Here is a 20,639-nt window from a genome sequence, read left to right as displayed (position 1 = left end):
ATATAATATTGTACTGCCGTACCGTATAAATATTTAAAATAACGTAAAAAGAATTTCGGTAGGTAGGTATTAGAGGTACATGCAATATTGACTAAATGTTTGAAATTAAGTATAATTGTAAAAAGTTATAGTTTTTAATAGCGAACTGTGATAACGTAACTAGTAATGCTTTTGACTAGTAATACTATTGTATAGATATACAATTATTCCTATATATATCTGGGTTTTGTAACTTATATGAGATGAGATGAGATGAGCGAACGATTGAGAAGAATAATTCCTACCTATATAGCACTCGCAACAGAGAAAGATGTTAGAGAAGAGAAATTAAAAATACTATTAAACTTTATTTTATTTGCATAAACTGTATTCATTCGTCATTTTAATATTTGCCTAATACGAAATTATGAAGTACTTTAGAAAATCATTGCATTTTCGAGCCACGTTTGAAATGAACTCAGACCGATGACAATAAAGGGTGTCCCATTTCCAAGTCTATCACCCCAGGAAAGAAAACCAATTATCTTTGAATTTACAACAAATGCTGCTCCGTGATCTGAAATACAAAATACTTATTTTTTGCTTTGATTTAAATATAAGTGAGGGACTCAATTTCTCAGAAGGTGCTCAAAAACTAGGCGCTTAAGTATACAATATATTTAAGTATACATTTACATGATGACCAATAAAATGCCTTTGTCTTACATTAGGGCTTTTTGGAATTTCCTTAAGATTCACTCTCTTAATCGGCCTCAAAAAAGTTGTATCGTAATTTAGCGTTTGTTTAAAATTCCCTTACGGAGCAATCAGCATTTATTATTATTATTATATTTCAAAGATTTACATAAAAATATAAACTGGGCTAACCAAGCTTATAGCCAATACCATGAGTAGGCTTTGCACAAAATTCATACTGTCTTTTTTCGTCGATTATTTGTGAAACATGATCCAAACATTTTTCAGATGTCACGAGGTATACAGCAGTAACATTACGCTTTTCACCTAAAAATAAATAATAATCGTATTTAATTTTATTACTAGTTCATAAAATCAATCCCAAAAAATTATATATCTATATATTATTACGTGAAGCAAAAACTTTGTACCCCTTTTTACCAAAATTGTACGGAGGGAGGAATATGAAATTTCCAACACTTATAGAGTATATAGAGAAGGAGTGCAGAATGCTAATATTTTTTTTAATTATGCATAAAATATACATTAAATTAATAAAAAAAAAACATTACCTACACACACTATCATGTATTTGACACAACACACATACTCTTTATTTATTGTCAATTAATATTGTTTCTCATTAATGTAGTCTTAGCGAAATCTGTGATTAAAGAGTGATGTGATTATAGTTCAAACGTATAATTTCAATTAATTATAGTCGAATTTCGACTACCGAGGTACCACTAGTAATGTATAAAAATAAAAAAATACGTGTACTCAATCTACTTCTATATTATGTCAATGCAAATGGAAAACAATATTATTTATCTACATGAATAACAATGCACATAATATAAGTGACATGTTATTTTATGTTGATCAATAGATTTTATTATTCAGATGCGATTGATGGTCTTTTGTGTTATCAAAAATTATTTTTTGGCTCAACAGTTCAAATCTCGCGAACGTAATAAAAGAAAAATACACAAAATGAATACAAATCTTGAGATACCTAGCGTTTGTGGTTGATTTTCGATCATCCAGAAACTCCTATTAAGCTAATAATCATAATAAATCAGTATCTAAACTTATTAGAGTAATATCATAGCAACATAAACATATTATAATAATAATAATAGTAAATGGGAACAAATAACGCACGATCATCGTGCCGATTCGTGCCCCAAATTAGGATTCCCTGTATTATCTGTTTAAATATATACATAAATAGATAATAAAACTAGACGAAGAGCAAACAAACCTGGTCATCTCGTGAATGTTTGCCCGATGTGGGAATCGAACCCAGGACCCTCGTCGCAACAGCTTAAAAGCTTATCGTAATAAAGATTTCACGTCCACCCACACTTTAATGAAATAAATAACGGATTCACCACGTGTCACGAAATGTTGACTGTATTCAAGTAGCATTACGTGAAGAAGAAACGTGAAATTGTTATTAAAATGTATAACACGATTGATTTGAATCAAATTTTTGCAGCGCCATTATAGTAATACCGAACGCAGATGTTCTTCATTTTTCGAGATTATCCGGAAAATAATAAAGTCGATTTATAATTAGTATGCTGATAACACACTAACACTATTGGTCGACTGAATCACGAATAGAGAATGCGGTTGCTAACGTTGTGGTTACTAGTCTAAATAGTGTTTAGTTTTTGGGAGTGCAATTCTTGGCGTAAGATTGTCGGATAATATTATAATGAAGAACTTTAAAAATTACTTACTTTTATTATTAAATATTACATCCCAATTTATTAAGAACATTTGTTCGTGACCATGATCTCGGACGTCTGGTGAAATTGGACTGATGGTTGTTACTGAAAATTAGAACGGGAAGATCCAATGGTCATCATTAGAACACATACGATCTCAAAATTACTCCAAACTTGTATAATAAGCCTTAAACGTTTAATTCTGCGCTTCTTTAAGCATTCTGAAGAACCAGATTTACGTAATTGGAAATGCGGCTGGTGTATTCGTGTATGTCGAGTGATTCGACTATGTCGCGAATCAACTTTTTTTGCACATGCCAATTTAATACGGCAAAATATTTTTAGCAGGTGAATCGTTCATGTACTGATAGACATACTTACTCATGGTGCTGCAAGCAACAGTCACTTTGGACCGTTTTTTTTTCTACCTAAGCTGATAGCCTTGAGAGGCTATTTCCGCGTAACCTTAACTAGTATGTGAGCTCATGGGAGCTCAAACTGGAATGATGCTAACACTGACCCTAGCAAGAGCAGTGCTTCACAGAATCTACCACGGGATCGGAAACGCGACCCACTGAGAAGATCCGGCGAGAAACTCAGTGGGCTCTCTGTGTCTATGGATTGATTCGCTCGTCGAGCCCTTCGTCGCAAGCGACGGGTTCGACGAGGATGGTGACCGGTGCTTGTGGTACCTAAAAGCACTGTTAATGGATCGGGAGGATCCGTAATGACGTGTAATTTTGAACCGTAATCCTATAGTCGTTACACACATCATGTAATCCATTATTAAGTCTTCGGTAGCTTATATTTTTGTCTTCTCCGCAATAAATTAGAGGGTTTGTTAGCTTTTAAACTAATTTTCATTTCATTTTAATTTGGACGTGAATAGTTTATATTACTAACCATCGTACGGAATAATAGACGTGACATTTTCATGCAGGAATAATCCAATGTTGTTTTGAAAATCTATTCTGTTAAATTGCCAGTGAATTATGCTTTTTTTTACTTTTAGTTCTGTAACGGACATATTTATATTAAAAGCTTTGCAGACAATCGTTACCTTGATTGAACCATTATGTTGCTAATCCATCCCATCCCATTAAATATTACGGATTGGACACATTGAACAGAACGAAATAAACGACGCGTAGAAAACGTATAATACTGCTGGTCCATCCAATATTAGAAAATAACATATTTCCTATTGTATTTTCTTACTATGCATCGGTTGTTTACATCTAGTGCGGGTATTCGTGTCTACTACAACTAAGCCGAGATTTAAACATAAATTTGCAGGAGTAAATATAAAAACCGGCACATCTTTCATATCTTCTTGGTCGCTATAGTACCTACCACCAGTACACTTGTCCATATCTCCCAAGAACAATACCATAATGACTTCAATCTCATATGTTCAAGTTGTATTATCAAAATATTTGAGACCAGTTTCCAGATCGGTGATATCGTCGTCTTGTTTACGTGTAGCAATCAAAACTGTACATAAATGAATACCAACCGAGGAAACGATCGTCTTTCGTTTTGTATTTAATACGCCACAAGTCCAACATATTAGCCAAATCTGGGTCAGATCGTATTGATGCGCAGTGAGCTGGGGCCACTGACCATTGAACCCGCAGCAATATTACATTGCACATGATTTTGTGAGGATTCTTGTTCAAATAAATGAAACCAATAGGATAATAAGATTCGTTTCTATGGAACGACTCTGTAATCAATATTACGAGTAATTATTAAAAAAACAGCTGTAGACGCGGCTTTGCCCGTCGCCGAAAGCTGTCAATGAGTTTTGTGTCACTATTAATAGGTACATGTATTCGTGAGCATGATAAAAGCATATACGAATACGCTATGCGTCTGTTAAATAAATGGAAACCAAAGATCTACGGACCTATTACACACTAATCTCACAAACTATCTAGAAAATTAAACAAATGAAATCCCGCAATTTTTCTAAAAATAATACATGATTTCCTGTGGGAACGAAATGTGTTATCAGGATAAAAGGTAGCGACATAGCTTCTGACTTAAAACGATCACTTTAGAATAATCATGTCAATCCATTGCTTCTTTTTTATTTGATGTGAAATAAAAACAAATAGCACAAAAAAAAACAAACAAATCAAATATTATAGTATGGAATGCCAGAAACAACACTTTTTTTAAATGACATCGTACGTAGTTTCAACCAGGTTCAACACAACTTTTAAATTTTAAAAACTTGACAAACTTATATAGTTTTCACTTGAATTTAAGAACAGTAGGTAAATATTTTTCCTTTATGTATAAGTTAAGTCGTGTATGAAACGTCAAAATTTTAAGAAGAATATTATTAACGTGAGATCTAATAAATATACCTATCCATATAATCCATATATAAAACTAGTCAGGTCATAAGTATTGTCACACAGTAAAAACTTTTCTTTTAGAATGCTGGCCACAAAAAAGTTTATTGAATTCGAATTTCGAGTTGTTCATGAAAATAAAAAGGTATACTTTTAGAATTTTACTCATTTTTAAATATGGAGTGGACGCTTAAAGAAGTGTTGCAGTTATTGCGTTGCATCGTTGCGGTTACGCGCCAATTCAAATTTTTAACATACTGAAAATTTTGAATATAACCAAAAGATTCGTTTATTGTACCATCAAACGATACAATGAAGACTCTAGTGTAGATGACAGGTCAAGAAGTGGTCGCCCTCGGTCTGTTAGGACTCCAGGAGTGATAAAAGCTGTGAAGGCGCGAATTCAAAGAAATCCCAAACGTAAGCAGAAACTGTTGGCCCTTCAGATGGGGTTAAGCAGAACCACGGTGAAAAGGGTGTTAAATGAAGACTTGGGGCTTCGGGCATATCGAAGAAAAACAGGACATCGTTTGAATGCTCGTCTAATGGACCTGAGACTGAAGAGATGCCGCGCTTTGTTGAAGCGGTACGCGGGAAAAAAATATCGGGAAATTCTTTTTTCGGATGAAAAAATTTTTACCGTAGAAGAGAGCTACAACAAACAAAATGATAAGGTGTACGCACACAGTAGTGAAGAAGCGAGCAACCGTATTCCGCGTGTCCAACGAGGTCATTTTCCATCCTCGCTCATGGTATGGTTGGGAGTTTCTTATTGGGGCTTAACAGAGGTACATTTTTGTGAGAAAGGTGTAAAAACGAATGCAGTTGTGTATCAAAATACAGTCCTGACGAACCTTGTGGAACCTGTTTCTCATACCATGTTCAATAACAGGCACTGGGTATTCCAACAAGATTCGGCGCCAGCTCATAGAGCGAAGAGCACACAAGACTGGCTGGCGGCGCGTGAAATCGACTTCATCCGGCACGAAGACTGGCCCTCCTCCAGTCCAGATTTGAATCCGTTAGATTACAAGATATGGCAACACTTGGAGGAAAAGGCGTGCTCAAAGCCTCATCCCAAATTGGGAGTCACTCAAGACATCCTTGATTAAGGCAGCCGCCGATATTGACATGGACCTCGTTCGTGCTGCGATAGACGACTGGCCGCGCAGATTGAAGGCCTGTATTCAAAATCACGGAGGTCATTTTGAATAAACTTTAGGGTTATAAGAATCTATGTTTTGTTAAGTTCATTTTGGTATATGAATGGTTACATAATGAATAAACTTGTTTCAATTATTTTACATTAAACATGTGACAAAATTTATGACCTGACTAGGTATATCTAAAATTTCTATCAACATATTATGGTATAAGTATTTTTAAAGGTTTATGTCCTTGTTTTCACAAAACAAAACAAAACATTACTGCAATTTTGGTAAGGTGGGGGATTATTTATCTATGTAAATATATAATAAAAAGAGGGGAAAATACAATATTTTATTCGAAAGACATTGTCACAGTCACAGCTAAACAATATTTATGTGCATTGACGTTGTGGCAGGTCAAATGAATTCGAAATTTTATTCCATACAACTTCATCACTAATGCACATATGGATGAAACTTGATGTTTGTATGATTGACCTATATACATTCGTAAACTGTTTATCTGTTTAACTTAGTAGAATTGTTGTTTGCATTCTAAGGAAAGTTTATGCCATAATGTCATCATAGTGCAATAGGTGGTGCGCGAATAGTTTCATGAAATCACAGCGAAAGGGTAACTCATTTTCACTAGTTCGGAATAGAATAGGTGGAATTGACTGTGGTGGGCAAGGTAGAAGGGAAAAAACCCGCTGGCCGGCCACCAAACCGTTGGTCAGACCAGATAACTGCGCTCACTGAACTCTTTGTTACGACCGCCCTGAGAGAAGCCGAAAACCGAAGGAAATGGAAGCTTATGGTACAAAGAGCCACGAAGGGCTTTCAGGGACACGACCTTCAGCAATCAAGTATGCGACTAAGAAGAAGAAGAAATAAATACAATTACACACTTTAAAATAAAAATGACATATCACCTCAATATTCACACTAGACACTCGACACATTTTTTTTGTTTTTAGTACCCATATAAATATTGATCACGATTTTGCGTAATTCCTAGATAAATACGTATGACGCTTCCTTTAATATGTATCTTGGATGACGGATAATTAATCCGCAAGGATCGAATGGAATTAAAACTTGCCTTTATTAGTTCTGCGCGTTATCCAGAATAACTCGTTGGGCCTGTGTTGCACTACGCATATATGTACAAAATAAATGATTATTAATATTATTATAAAGAAAAATGATACTATTAAATGAATGAAAATACATTTTTCGCCTCGAGTGAATTTAGGCTCCTGTGCTTCAGGCATTTCTTTTTCAAAAGTATAATTGATATTTTTCCGTTGCCGTCTAGATTTTGTTTACTATCTAGTAAATAATTAGGTACGGAATAATTAGTATATCATATCAAATAATACATAATAAATATACTGTATTTTTAAATAAACGTTAGAAACCAAATTCACGGAAAAAATGGATTATAATTTCTTATTAACTGAGATGGGTTTATAGAATGTATATGTCTAGCGGTTCATTTTTTTTTATAGTTTAGATGGGTGGACGAGCTCACAGCCCACCTGGTGTTAAGTGGTTACTGGAGCCCATCGACATCTACAACGTAAATGCGCCACTCACTTTGAGATATAAGTTCTAAGGTCTCAGTATACGGCCACAATTCGATTCGATTCATCTGATACGATTCGGAGTCTTACAGATACTACAGCGAGAATGAAATCGAAATCTCAATTGTATTAGCAACAGTTATCCGATCCTTCATATCAAAAAGTATTTTTGTTTTAAAGCAGAAATAGGCACGATATTGGTGCGGCCGTATTAGCTAGCAATATGATCTACCATTGGAAGAGTTTATAGGATTCCTTAAATTGTCTAACAGCAGCGAAAACCTCAGCAATTTTTATCGAATTTAGCGGAGCACATACAAATTTGACCGCATTAATGGTTTACCCTCAAAATCGGCAAGATGTTGTACTGTCTCGTGGAGTTTGGTTAAATGTTTGGTCACTGGTGGTAGGACCTCTTGTGAGTCCGCACGGGTAGGTACCACCGCCCTGTCTATTTCTGCCGTGAAGCAGTAATGCGTTTCGGTCTGAAGGGTAGGGCAGCCGTCGTAACTATACTGAGATCTTAGAACTCATATCTCAAAGTTAGTGGCGACATTTAAGTTTTATATGTCTATGGGCTCAAGTAACCACTTAAAATCAGAAGGGCTGTGAGCTCGTCCACCCACCTGAACTTAAAAATAAATAAAAAAGGTGTTTTGTAGGCTGTTGGATCCTAATTATGTTACATTACATTCACTGTAAAGTAATTAAATTATGGTCACAAAATAAGTCATACCGTTTCTGGATATCATGGAATCACCGTTACCTGTCTTCGCTTTGGGAAAGCTTTATTAGTATTTATTTCATAATAAGAATAGTTAATAAAAAAAATACACTTAATGTACACTAAATTATGATGTGTACCATATCTATTAATTTCTTATTTATATCAGTTTTATGTCAGAAACCTCCTATGAAGTGAAAACAAGAATACAAGAATTGAACCACGACCACAAAGAACGTGAACAAAGATCAACCAACCAATCAACCAATGTGAATTTAGAGAGGTTGATTTCTAATTATCAACTAAACATCAACTTTATCGTTTTTTTAATAGGTAAAACGTGGGTAAAACTATCGAAAAACGACTATACAAAGCAATTTTCGCCACTCACGTGAGTATCAATTGTTTGAAAGTAACAAGAACAGAATAACTCGCTTAGTTTAGCCCTTTGTTTGAATAACTGATTGCAAAAACTAGTGGAATAATTGAAATCCGATTTCCCGTACCTGGTTCGAGAACTGAATTCTGTATGTTTTTTGTTTAATTTTTAGGAAAATCGGCAGGTTGATTGTGATCGTTTTGCTTCGTTGAAGGTACCTACGTACAGTTGAATGTCATGTATAGTATTAACCACATCACCCTTATGACGAATTACTTATTAAATATCCCATATGTAGACTAGGCATTCCGATGACCACTGGGTTCTAACTCCAAGCTATGACAGTCTGAAAAGCAACTTCGTGTTTGAGTGTTAAGCTCAAGTGTGAGATTTGGTGTATAAAAAAAACTATGAATAATATAATCAATATTTGCTTTTGATCGAGTGATCATTGCAACTTAATTCATATTCCTTATGCGAATTAGTTGTAATCTCCAACCAAAATCGGATGCCGAAAGGCGAGCAAAGCTGTCAACGATTATCACCAAATCTATTGTGAGGATAAAATGCGCAGGAAAAAAACACCAGCTAAATTAACTAAAAATCTTTATAGAAAGCTATACAATCAATCCCTGTTTGTGCATAATTTTAAAATTATTAATTTATTAAATTCAATATAATTTTCATTCATTCAACATCTGATACGAGCTCTTCGCTTGGTTCGAATGAAGTTCCTTCAATTGTGTCAGTCGCGTTGCTCTGTACAAAATTCTTGAAATCACACAATACTTTCAGCACCACTTACAAGTACGAGACAGTTTTCGGGGCGCTTCGTGTTTCCTCTATACATAGACCTCTCCTCTTTTAGAACCTGGTTTCCTCGCGAAATCTGGAGGTGTGCCGCTATGATTACTTTCACGATCCGATGGAGGGAGCTCTGTAATGGTCGCTCTTGGAGATTGCGGTGAACCACCGGAGCCATCTGCTGGGCCACGCTCAGCTCGTGGCGTCGATGGCGCTGAGCTCACTATAGTTGTGAGCTGGGATACACCCATCGGTGTTAAGTTAACAGGTGCAGTAGTGAGCATTGGTGTTAGTCCACCGGGTGCCAGCACTGCTTGCGCTAGAGCCGTGGTGCCAGGCTGCCCTGCGTGTAATGTGTTGTTCACGGAACCACTATCCAATTCCTGTATAGGCGATAAGACCAGTGCACCTAATACGGGAACTTCATTTTGATAGCCTTGGTGAGCCATTATTACACCCATGTTCTGCATACCCATTGCGATACGATTTTCACGGTCCATGACCTCTTTCGTCACGTCCGGTGTGGGTATACGAGGTCTGTTCCGCAGGGTAATAGGAACGGCGGATCCATTACTTTTTTGGCCACCTGCAACAACGAATTGTGATAAAATTAACGATCTTAAGACTTTTAAAACAATAACAGTTTTGCTTTGAAAAACAATATTATTATCAATTGATCGCATTAAAAGAGAATTGTTATAACCTTTCTAAAACAGATTTCTGTTGTTTTTCTTTAAGGAAAATTCTTTCTGGAGTAGGCGTTTAATTCAAATTATATAAAAATGATTAGTAGGAGTAAGGTTAAACGTGTTAAAGAACAATAAATTATAGGAAATAGGATAATCTGTTGATTTTACAATCAGTTCACATAAAGCATTCGTTTTTTTACTAGATTACTAATCTGTTTTAGTAAATTGACTTAAAACGTAAATAATGTTCATATATATTTTTTTTTTTCTTTGATGGGTGGAGGAGCTCACAGCCCACCTGGTGTTAAGTTAGTGTTACTGGAGCCCATAGACATCTACGACGTAAATGCGCCACCCACCTTGAGATAAAAGTTCTAAGGTCTCAGTAGAGTTACGATGGCTGCCCCACCCTTCAAACCGAAACGCATTACTGCTTCACGCTAGAAATAGGCGGGGTGGTGGTACCTAACCGTGCGGACTCACAAGAGGTCCTACCACCAGTAATTACGCAAATTATAATTTTGTGGGTTTGATTTTTACTACACTGTTCCTTCACGTGGAAGTCAATAGTGAACTTTTGTTGAGTACGTATTTCATTAGAAAAACTGGTACACGCCAGCGGGATTTGAACACCGTTGCATCACTAGATACGAATGCACCGAACGTCTTATCTTTTAGACCACGACGACTTCAAAATCAAGTGAAATTCAAATATCAAATTTCAAATATCAAGTGAATAAGTACCGTGTCTTGAATTTTGTCGATGCTGCCCTCTGCCCGATTTGCGACCAACAAGTCGCTCATATAAAGACATCTTGTGGTGCGGGGGAGGTGGCGCCACGGGCTGGCCTGCTTCAGGACTCGAATAGACAACAGAATTGTGTCGATTTCGTCCAAAGAGGCCTCCCGATGAATACGCCGTTGAAGCGGACCGTACCGAGCCCATCCTCGATATTTGTCGCTGGAACCAATTTTTTCGCCTTTCAACTAAGGGAGTGTCCACACTTTCCTGAAATATTTTAACGAATTCATTCATCTGATACATCATACATTATTCACTAGCCTTATTTTAAATAATATAAATAAAATTGGTGTGAATTGAAATTGCCGCTTTTTACTACATGCATATGAATATATATACGGTGCATAAATAAATAAATAAATAAATATTTACATAAATGTAAGATTTTTATTATACACATACATATATTTAATATACATCCATAACCCTGGAAAAGACATTTATATTTATCTTACAAATATCTTCCCTTGGCGGAATTCGAACCCGCGACGCCCGTGTATAGTGACCATGTCACTTACGACTGTTATACCAGACGACCGTTACATACACAAAAATAACATTTTTACAATTTTTGTCTGTCTGTCTGTTTGTTCCGGCTAATCTCTGGAACGACTGGACCGATTTTAACGAGACTTTCACTGATAGGTAGCTGATGATATAAGGAGTAACTTAGGTTACTTTTTTTAGACTAGCTTCGCCCCGCGGCGTCACCCGCGGTACGACTATAACCGCGAGTAACATCGCGGGACTCAGCTAGTATTGAATAAAAGCTGTCTAAATTACTCGTGGTTTACACCGTACCTTGACTTTTTAGATTATATTTGAAGAAAAGTATCATTTTTTGTTAGTAAAAATCATTAGTATGTCGACATTTACTATCAAGACATTTTAAGACGTGTCTAGACCAATCATTTATTTATCACATCTTATATTTTTATTGTAACAAGAAATGGATGTATGGATCATAATATGATGCCCCGTAAGGTTTTATAAGTGCGATTATTTCGAGTTGCGGTACAGGTGTATACGTCAATTTTTAATGTGTATACTACATTTCTGAAAATTCGATTCGGCAAATACGGTTAATGCATGGTGCTTAGGTAATAATAAATAAAGCTGCTGAAAAATTTACTACGGTAAGAATTTACCAAATCAGGTTAAGACTGATTTAGTAAGTACATCGAATTCACATCAAGAACTCACGTGCTATCTATACATATAAATAAAATTTGAGTGTCTGTTTGTAGTATTGAAATAACCGCTTTTTACTACATGCATATGAATCTATATACGGTACATACACCAAAATAACATTTTTGATAATTTTTGTCTGTCTGTCTGTTTGTTCCGGCTAATCTCTGGAACGGCTGGACCGATTTTGATGAGACTTTCACTAATAATGATGATATAAGGAGTTACTTAGGCTACTTTTTTTAGACTAACTTCGCCCCGCGGCGTCACCCGCAGTTATTGTCGTACCGCGCGCAACATGGCGGGCTTCGCCTATCAATAATAAAATTTAATGTTTCCGAAGCGAAGCGAGGGCGGGTCGCTAGTTTAATCATTAATTATGAGCAAAACTTACGTAATCAGCGTAAGTTTCATCATGACTCTTTCTGGGTGCTTGAACGTTAGCATAGACAGCGTCCTCTGCTTTTACTTTGTAGTGGTCAGCTGAGCAAGGGGGCTCATGGCGACGGTAATGTTCTGAGGCTACGGTGTACGGTAAATCTTTGGGGACCACCTCTTCCCAGTATTGATCTTTCAGCAGTTCAGGATGCTCTTCGTGCATCTCGTCAACTATCATATAGGCTGCCTGCAAAATTCAAATTAAGTTTTAGTTTAGTTAGTTTTTGTTATTACTGGTGGTAGGTTCTTACTGGTGGTAGGACCTTTTGTGAGTCCGCACGGGTAGGTACCACCACCCTGCCTATTTCTGCCATGAAGCAGTAATGCGTTTCGGTTTGAAGGGTGGGGCAGCCGTTGTAACTATACTGAGATCTTAGAACTTATATCTCAAGGTGGGTGGCGCATTTACGTTGTAGATGTCTATGGGCTCCAGTAACCACTTAACACCAGGTAAGCTGTGAGCTCGTCCACCCATCAAAGCAATAAAAAGAAAATAAAAATAGTAAAAAATATATCGTATTTAAAACGGGACTTTGTTCGTGACGCCTACAATTTAATGTTCTATTAATATTGAACCATACGACGCTGCCTATCATTTAAACAAAACAAAAATTAATATCTTAGACTGCCTAAATCTACGTGACCAAACTAGATGATTTAGAAGCGAAAATATTTTTAGGATAGATTAAATAATATTCATGGAGTATGAGAAAGTGTTCTAAGCCGATATTATTTTCGTGAAACGTAATGATAATTAAATTTATTTCAATACTTAATCTCCCGTTTTTTATCGTCAATATGGTATATCCGACATATAGAATATTTTACAGTTTTCATGGACGACTGTTGTCCGTAAAAAATAGTTTTACTTATGTTCAACTCTAAATAAAAAACAAAAGTATAGATTTAATTAACTGGGCCACGGCAATTCAAATAGAAGGTTTTTATGTGATGTGTGTAGGTAGTTGTTTTTTTTTTTAATCGTCATAATCCCACAACTATTCGTAGTCAAAGCAACCTTTATACTGGATATAATATTCATTATTAACTATAAAATTATACACATTGACTAATATGTTCAAAGGGGTTGTTTTCGGATAATTGTAACTAAATTGTGCGTGGAGGAACAAAAGTTAATCATTAATGATTTTAAGATTTTATCTTATTTCATTCTCAGCACAAACAAAATTGTATTTCACATTTATTCGATATGATAGTCTGGTTCCATTACATTTGCTTTTCTACAAAACGTTTGTGATTCATGAGTGCGCTATACAATTTAAAAAGTCTGTCATTTGTAGTATTTTTCATTGACTCAGATGAGCCCGGTAACACTACCTAACCGTCTAATTCTAATCATATCTGTAGTGTTGTGCGCGGCAACCAAAACTTGTATCCCAAGTGTTCAGACACGATATGAAGTCCCTAAGGGTATTTAACGCCACGTAGAAAATGTAAGAGACGAAGAGAAATTCCATTAATATTAGGTTTGAGTTTGGCATACTGTATTTACTTTACAAAGATATTTCTATGACCATCTCTTGAGTCCGCACGGGTACGTACCACCGCCCCGCCTACTTCTGCCGTGAAGCAGCAATGCGTTTCGGTTTGAAGGGTGGGGCAGCCGTGTAACTATACTGAGACCTTAGAACTTATATCACAAGGTGTGTGGCGCATTTACGTTGAAGATGTCTATGACCTCCAGTAACCACTTAACACCAGGTAGGCTGTGAGCTCATCTACACATCTAAACAATAAATAAATAAAATATTACACAAACCTTTATGTGCCTGTCAATAAGCCAATTTAGTTCGATGTCATCGTCATCTTCTCCGAAAGGATTAATTAAAACTTCAGCTACTTTCAACCATCCCACGTAAAAGCAGAACTGAAAGGAAAGAATTTATGAAGTCATTTTAATGCGGTCTACAGAATATTTAGGTACACTGATTTTCACCAATAAACACTACAAAATTTATTGAGATGTCAGGTCAAGATCTCAACATCATTGGAATAATGGGTATAATATCTTAAGAAGTGAAAAAATAAAGCCAGACGATGCCGGCGACTCTTGTGTGCTCACAACTAACACAATTAAAAATCATACCGAACCTGGGATTAATTAAATCACACCATATTCAAAGAAGTGTCCTGTATCTTATTTATTAGACCCAGGTGCTTCGTGTTATAAATAGGTATTTACTATACGGCTGTTGTAATAAAATTACAAATAAAATGAAGAAAAGGCATGAAATGCTCTACAAAAAGTTTGGAAGCAGAGGCTCCCGGAGGATCAGAGGATCTAGAGGGCTAAGAATAAACAAGTTAGATAGAAATTTAGGTGAGCTACGCCGGACCGAAGATAGGGAGCAGTAGCAGTAGCCGAAGTTAGTACTTTGATTTATTAGTTGTAATTGAATTTCAAAAGAACGGTAAAGCCAAGTTAGCTTCTAAAATGTTAGGTGTCTTGAACTAAGAGAAACATTATTGCACGCATGAGCCCGATCTCACAGACCGTTTGGAACCTCTGGGTCCATAAAGGAATTTCGTTTTTCGTTGTTATTTTGTTTTGTTGAAGGCTCTGAAGTGATTTGAATGTTTGAGATGATTTCGCCGTCTCCTTTTACCATCGCATAGCGTGTCACCAGAGCAAAGTTAATCCCTAGTAACTGGAACCGCTGCGGTCATGCACACTGCGATTCCAAACATCATTTTTGCTCGTACTATTCAGCCATAGGTTGCCAGCGAGCCGAGAGCTATGACATGACCTTTTTCATATGAGATATGGGAATTGAGGAGCGCGCTTCGCACTAGGCAGCAACCTGGATATGTCCCGGTATTGTTGATCTACATTAACGATTATGACCGTTTACTTATGGGCCATACACTCGACTGTTTCTAAGACAAAAAAGATTGCTCCAATCGACCGGGGTCGAACAAGCCGTTTTCCTCTGATTAACAGGTTTTCCAGTATTGCCTGTCACTTATAAAATCTAAACAATATTTATATTCACAATATAAACTAGAGCAAACGAATTCACGTGGACGAGGACGAGTACAAGTGTACTTAGTCCCGGATTGTGCAGTGCCACGTGCTCGGAATTCAATAAACGTTCAAGATTAACAAGGACGATAGAAAATCTATATAGAACAGAACTTACAATATATTGGTCTTAATAATCGCTTACAATACGTTCCGGATACGTTGCGAATTCAGAAAATTGTTTGTTCTTTTTTTTACAATAACCACGAAAGGCCAATACTCCAAGGCTATTACTTTAGTGCAATATTTATTTATTTATACTTTATGCACAAAACAAAAGTTGTATACAGGCGGACTTAATGCCATGGGCATTCTCTTCCAGTCGACCATAGGGTGGTGTAGAGATAATGCATGGTACGTGCATTAACAAAAGAATAACAAACAACAACAAAAAACAAAAAAAGAACAAAATCAAAACAAAAATCTTCCTGACAGTAACATCTCAGTATTATTACAATACAAATTATTACAGTATACAATACAGTATTACAATACTCGTAATATAAACGAAAAAATCAGATGTTATGTAACGTTTATCAAATCGGATGCCTGAGGCATATTTTTGTTAGTAGAATTACCTGTAAAGCTGTGAAGAGCGGAAAGTATACGTCAGGTTCGTACTTGGAGGTACTTCCGGGCGCCGGAGGGACCAGTTGACGGCCCATCAATGCCGCAACGAAATAAGTGTACAGGGACAAAGTTACCACCTGAAAAAAAAAAAAACAAAGACGTTCATAGACAGCATCGCAGCTATGAATCGTAAAAGATTCGCTTCCCCGATACGCCTTTTTTTTCCTACCTAAGCTGAGAGCCTTGAGAGGCTATTTCAGCGTAACCTTAACTAGTAGGGAGCTCACGGGGCTCAAACCTGACGACGTTGCTAACACGAGCCCTAGCAAGAGCCATGCTTCGCAGAATCTACCACCGGATCGGAAACGCGACCCACTGAGAAGATCCGGCGAGAAACTCAGTGGGCTGTGTCTGAGGGTTGCGATACGCCGCGTGCGGGTCAGTTGCAATGGCTACCTGCGGCTGTTCGCAATGGATCTGGAACACTCGACACGTGTGCATGTTAAGCAATCTAGATCCAAACCAGCCTTAAGGTTAAGGTAGTTTTTACATTCATTTTTATTATTATTTATATTTTATTCCGAAATTATTATTATTGTTTTTTTTTTTTATTGCTTATGTGGGTGGACGAGCTCACAGCCCACCTGATGTTAAGTGGTTACTGGAGCCCATAGACATCTACAACGTAAATGCGCCACCCACCTTGAGATATAAGTTCTAAGGTATCAGTATAGTTACAACGGCTGCCCCACCCTTCAAACTGAAACGCATTACTGCTTCACGGCAGAAATAGGCAGGGCGGTGGTACCCACCCACGCGGACTCACAAGAGGTCCTACCACCAGTAATTACGCAAATTATAATTTTGCGGGTTTCATTTTTATTACACGATTTATATTTTTTGTATTCTATGTGAAATGTTATTGTTAATGAATATAATATAGATGCAAAATCTGAAATAAATAATCTTTTTCAGTATTGCATAATTTTCAGTTTAACACAAAATACTTAATTGCACTTAGGTATCGACGACAGTATACAGAAAAAGTTAATGGCGAAAAATTCAACATTAAACTTAAAGTTCGCCCAGCGTACCTAACGCTGGGCGAACTTATCTTCCAGTCAACCTTTACAAGAAGATTACTTATAGGAAATTGGTTGGTGTAACACAAGGAATAATTCACGTTTCCATGCTCACGTTTAAATAAAAGTTTTATAAAAAAAAGCAAACCCGTCTGTTTGTTGGAACGCATTGTTCTAAAATAAGAATCGAAACGAATTAACAGATTACTGGGTACAATATTACAAAAAAAAAAAAAAAACAATAACACGCGAGTACGTCATGTATCACGTACACGAGGCACAAAACCTCGCCCGCATGTTTCGTTTTCATTGTTATTCTGTGTTTTATCATCGGAACGAATTAGCTCACACGGCTGCTAGGTTGTGGCGACCGTCAAGTTTTCTTGTTTTGTCGCTATTTAGACTTTATACTATACCACTTAAGTGACTCAATTATGCGAGATAATTCTGAACGACTAGACGTCTAATGTCCATTCAAATGAATCAAAGTGGATGTGAACTTAACACGATAACGATTGTATTAACATTTTATTTCATAATTTCATTATATTTTTTGAATTGTTTTCAATATTTTTTAAACTATTTTCTTCTACAAAATGGAATTTAAAGTTTATATTCTAACTACGTCTCTAGATTCCAAGAAGCGTGGAGAAATTTAACAGGTACTAGAACTATAAATGTAATTAAGGTGGATTGAATTTTTGTCCATCCATCCCGGATTTACACATTTTCATATGAAAAAAAAAAATTGATTACCGAATACTCTCTGTGTTATTATTCCTCCAAGCTGAGGTCGGCAGATAAAAAATTGCCTGACAGAAATCTCGATAACTGTTTCAGACATTAAGGGATGGGTTTGAACGAAAAAGCCCATGACACAACCCCGAGCCCATGACATTGTCGTTTTGTGTGTTTTGATTATGAAAAAGTGGAATTGGACATATAAGGCCGGATTTCACGACCCGCCATGACTCCATCAAGCTCTGGATCACCCGTCTACTGAGAGAATCGATGGATGTACTCTCTATTGGCGTCCAGCAAGGCGGTGTCATTAGCTTATCAACACCTTTGCTTCAGGATCGGGCGTTTCGGTGAAAAAGTAACGGGGTTGTGATTGGAGTTCAAAAAGCTCATTACTTAGATTGGGACAAGCACTGCAATGCTCTAGTTAAATACACGAAAACAAAAATTAATTAATACTAGTGGTCCCGCAGTAGTCGAAATTCGACTATAATAATTAATTGAAATAGTAAGTTTGTACACTATTATGATTCTATTTTCAAAGACTATAATCACAAATTTCGCCAAGAATATACTATAGAAAAATATTAATAAGACAAACAATATTTAATCTATTCTCAATTTGACCAGACGTCAAGAACAAAAGTTTGACAATAAATAGTATGCATGCGTGTGTGCGTCAAATACATGGTAGTGTGCGTAATGTTTTTTAGGCATAGTTTTAAAAAATATTAACATTCTACACTCCTTCTCTATACTCTCTATAAGTGTGGGAAATTTCATACTCCTCCGTCCGCGCAAGTTTCGTAAAAAGGGATACAAAGTTTTTCCTTCGCTTATTAATATATAGATAATGACATATACAAACCTGCGTATAAACGAGTGGTACGCAAACGGTGTCATAACCAATGAGCGCCCCCAATCTTCGTCTTATGTCAGATAGCTCCACCAACAACGTTTGCACTATGTGGTCACTGGTTATTAGGCCTTCTTTCCTGGCTCTGTTTATTATATTCGTCGCCCATACTAACGGCATCCAATACTTGGACATAGGACTCTTGCCGTCCATCTTTTCAAAAACTTTTCTCTCGCTTTCCAACATAAGACCTGTAAGAGATAAGATTATTTAGACATTAAATATATAGACATTATTTTTCAAACCTACTTTCTTTGTCAATATGCCGAAACCAAGCAGTTTGATATTAAACACCTTTGATAGTTTGAGAGAATTAAATGACAAAAAACAAGTGAATATTGGATTGGTATGTACCTACCAGAGTCAACTACGTGTTGCCATGTTGGAAATCTTCTTTTTACCCTAAGAGACACCCTCTGTAGCGTGATGACGTAGGCGAGGATAGCATATCTTACAATATTTCTTCTCATTAATCGGCCCGTCTCGTCCTAAAATTATAAAGTTTTTACTTAAACACGATAAACATAATATATAACACAATGAACAATTGTTTTATTTATTTTTAGCGCTTAAGCCGTTCACAAAAACATAGGGACGAAATTTGATACATTTATAAATTTCATGAACAAAAGCGAGCTTAACTCATTCGTATATTTTAACGATACGCAAAAACATTGTCGAGATTCGGCATAAACGAAGTAGTTACGAAAACCGCTCATGGGAACTACACAGATGGTGGCTGGTACGGATTTCGAAATTATATTTAAAAGTTCATAGTATTTTATTAAATAGCAATAGTAGAAGAATTAATTAAACCTAAACCTAATAAGGTAATCAAAGGGCAAGTAATCGTTCTTAGCTTAGCAAGTAAAATTGTTTTTATATCGAGATACGATTATATTGGATGAGCGGACTGCTTCTAGACCCTGTTCATAGGAGATAGTATACAACTTAGCGCACATTAAAGCCATTCATACTATACTAGATTAAAACGATCTACTTTCAACTTTCTACTTACATCATATAAATAAATAAAATTAGAATGTCAAGCTATGATATCGAATAAATAATTATTCATTAGGTATTCTTTTTTTCTTTAATTATTGTATTCCATCTTCGAGCCGATGAATTGCCCATGTTATGTACGCTATTATTATCACATGCATCAGACCATCAATTAAATAGTTTAAGTTATTTTCAATGTTAAATGTTTGTGATGTGGCAGTACTTTTTTTAAAATAAATAAAGAAATTTTAACTCATGTTAATTTTCTCTACACTAAACCAAAAATATATTTTCTTTTTCTTTCTAAAATCATTTGCCTATTCAGCTTAATCGATTCTAACGATAAATTGATTGGCAGAGTATTCAAAGGATTTTATTATTTTTGTCTATCTGTCTAAATTGTTAAAAATAATGTAGATAGTATTGAACAGAGCCAAGATAGAGGAAAAATCAAAAAGAGGAATAACACTATGCTGAGACCACCAAACAGTTACCATTGTCTTTTTATTGGTAAGATTTTCTTTAAGACAACGTTTAACCTGGGTTTAGTCATTGCATTTTTCGCTTACGGTTATCGCAAAGAATCCACTTTTCATCACATGTCACGCTTTTATATTCATTTCTATATAGATTCAACAAGGCAACACAAGTTTCAACAAGCGTCTCTTTCTGCACATTAGTCAAATCATGAGGCACCCATCTTTCATAAAAAAAATTATTTTATTGATTTGACGCAAATGAGGCAAT

General features: G+C 36.1%; 1 protein-coding gene and 1 long non-coding RNA gene across 3 annotated transcripts in view; both read right to left on the bottom strand.

Annotated features, from left to right (window-relative positions):
- Nucleotides 1–334: 334 nt before the first annotated feature.
- Nucleotides 335–4,156, bottom strand: LOC101743368 (uncharacterized). Its single transcript, XR_002431059.3, has 5 exons — nt 3,928–4,156; nt 3,315–3,425; nt 2,424–2,516; nt 868–1,002; nt 335–556 (listed from the first exon to the last, which is right to left on the bottom strand). It is a non-coding gene; the product is annotated as an uncharacterized LOC101743368 (long non-coding RNA).
- A 5,048-nt stretch (nt 4,157–9,204) lies between these two features.
- LOC101743037 (bestrophin-4) overlaps nt 9,205–20,639 on the bottom strand; it is a 49,916-nt gene continuing 38,481 nt past the window's right edge. For both annotated transcript variants that reach the window (XM_004929750.5, XM_004929749.5), the window contains exons 4-10: nt 19,246–19,375; nt 18,840–19,078; nt 16,157–16,285; nt 14,316–14,423; nt 12,492–12,722; nt 10,849–11,113; nt 9,205–10,001 (exon numbers count right to left, since the gene is read on the bottom strand). In XM_004929750.5, coding sequence (XP_004929807.1) covers nt 9,454–10,001; nt 10,849–11,113; nt 12,492–12,722; nt 14,316–14,423; nt 16,157–16,285; nt 18,840–19,078; nt 19,246–19,375 — 1,650 coding nt within the window. In that variant the 3' untranslated portion in view covers nt 9,205–9,453. The remainder of the gene's footprint in view (nt 10,002–10,848; nt 11,114–12,491; nt 12,723–14,315; nt 14,424–16,156; nt 16,286–18,839; nt 19,079–19,245; nt 19,376–20,639) is intronic.

Source organism: Bombyx mori, chromosome 1, assembly GCF_030269925.1.
Source record: "Bombyx mori chromosome 1, ASM3026992v2".
Classification (NCBI taxonomy): Eukaryota; Metazoa; Arthropoda; class Insecta; order Lepidoptera; family Bombycidae; genus Bombyx; species Bombyx mori.
The sequence above is the reverse complement of the archived record's forward strand: the minus strand, read 5'-3'. Positions and strand labels throughout refer to the sequence as shown.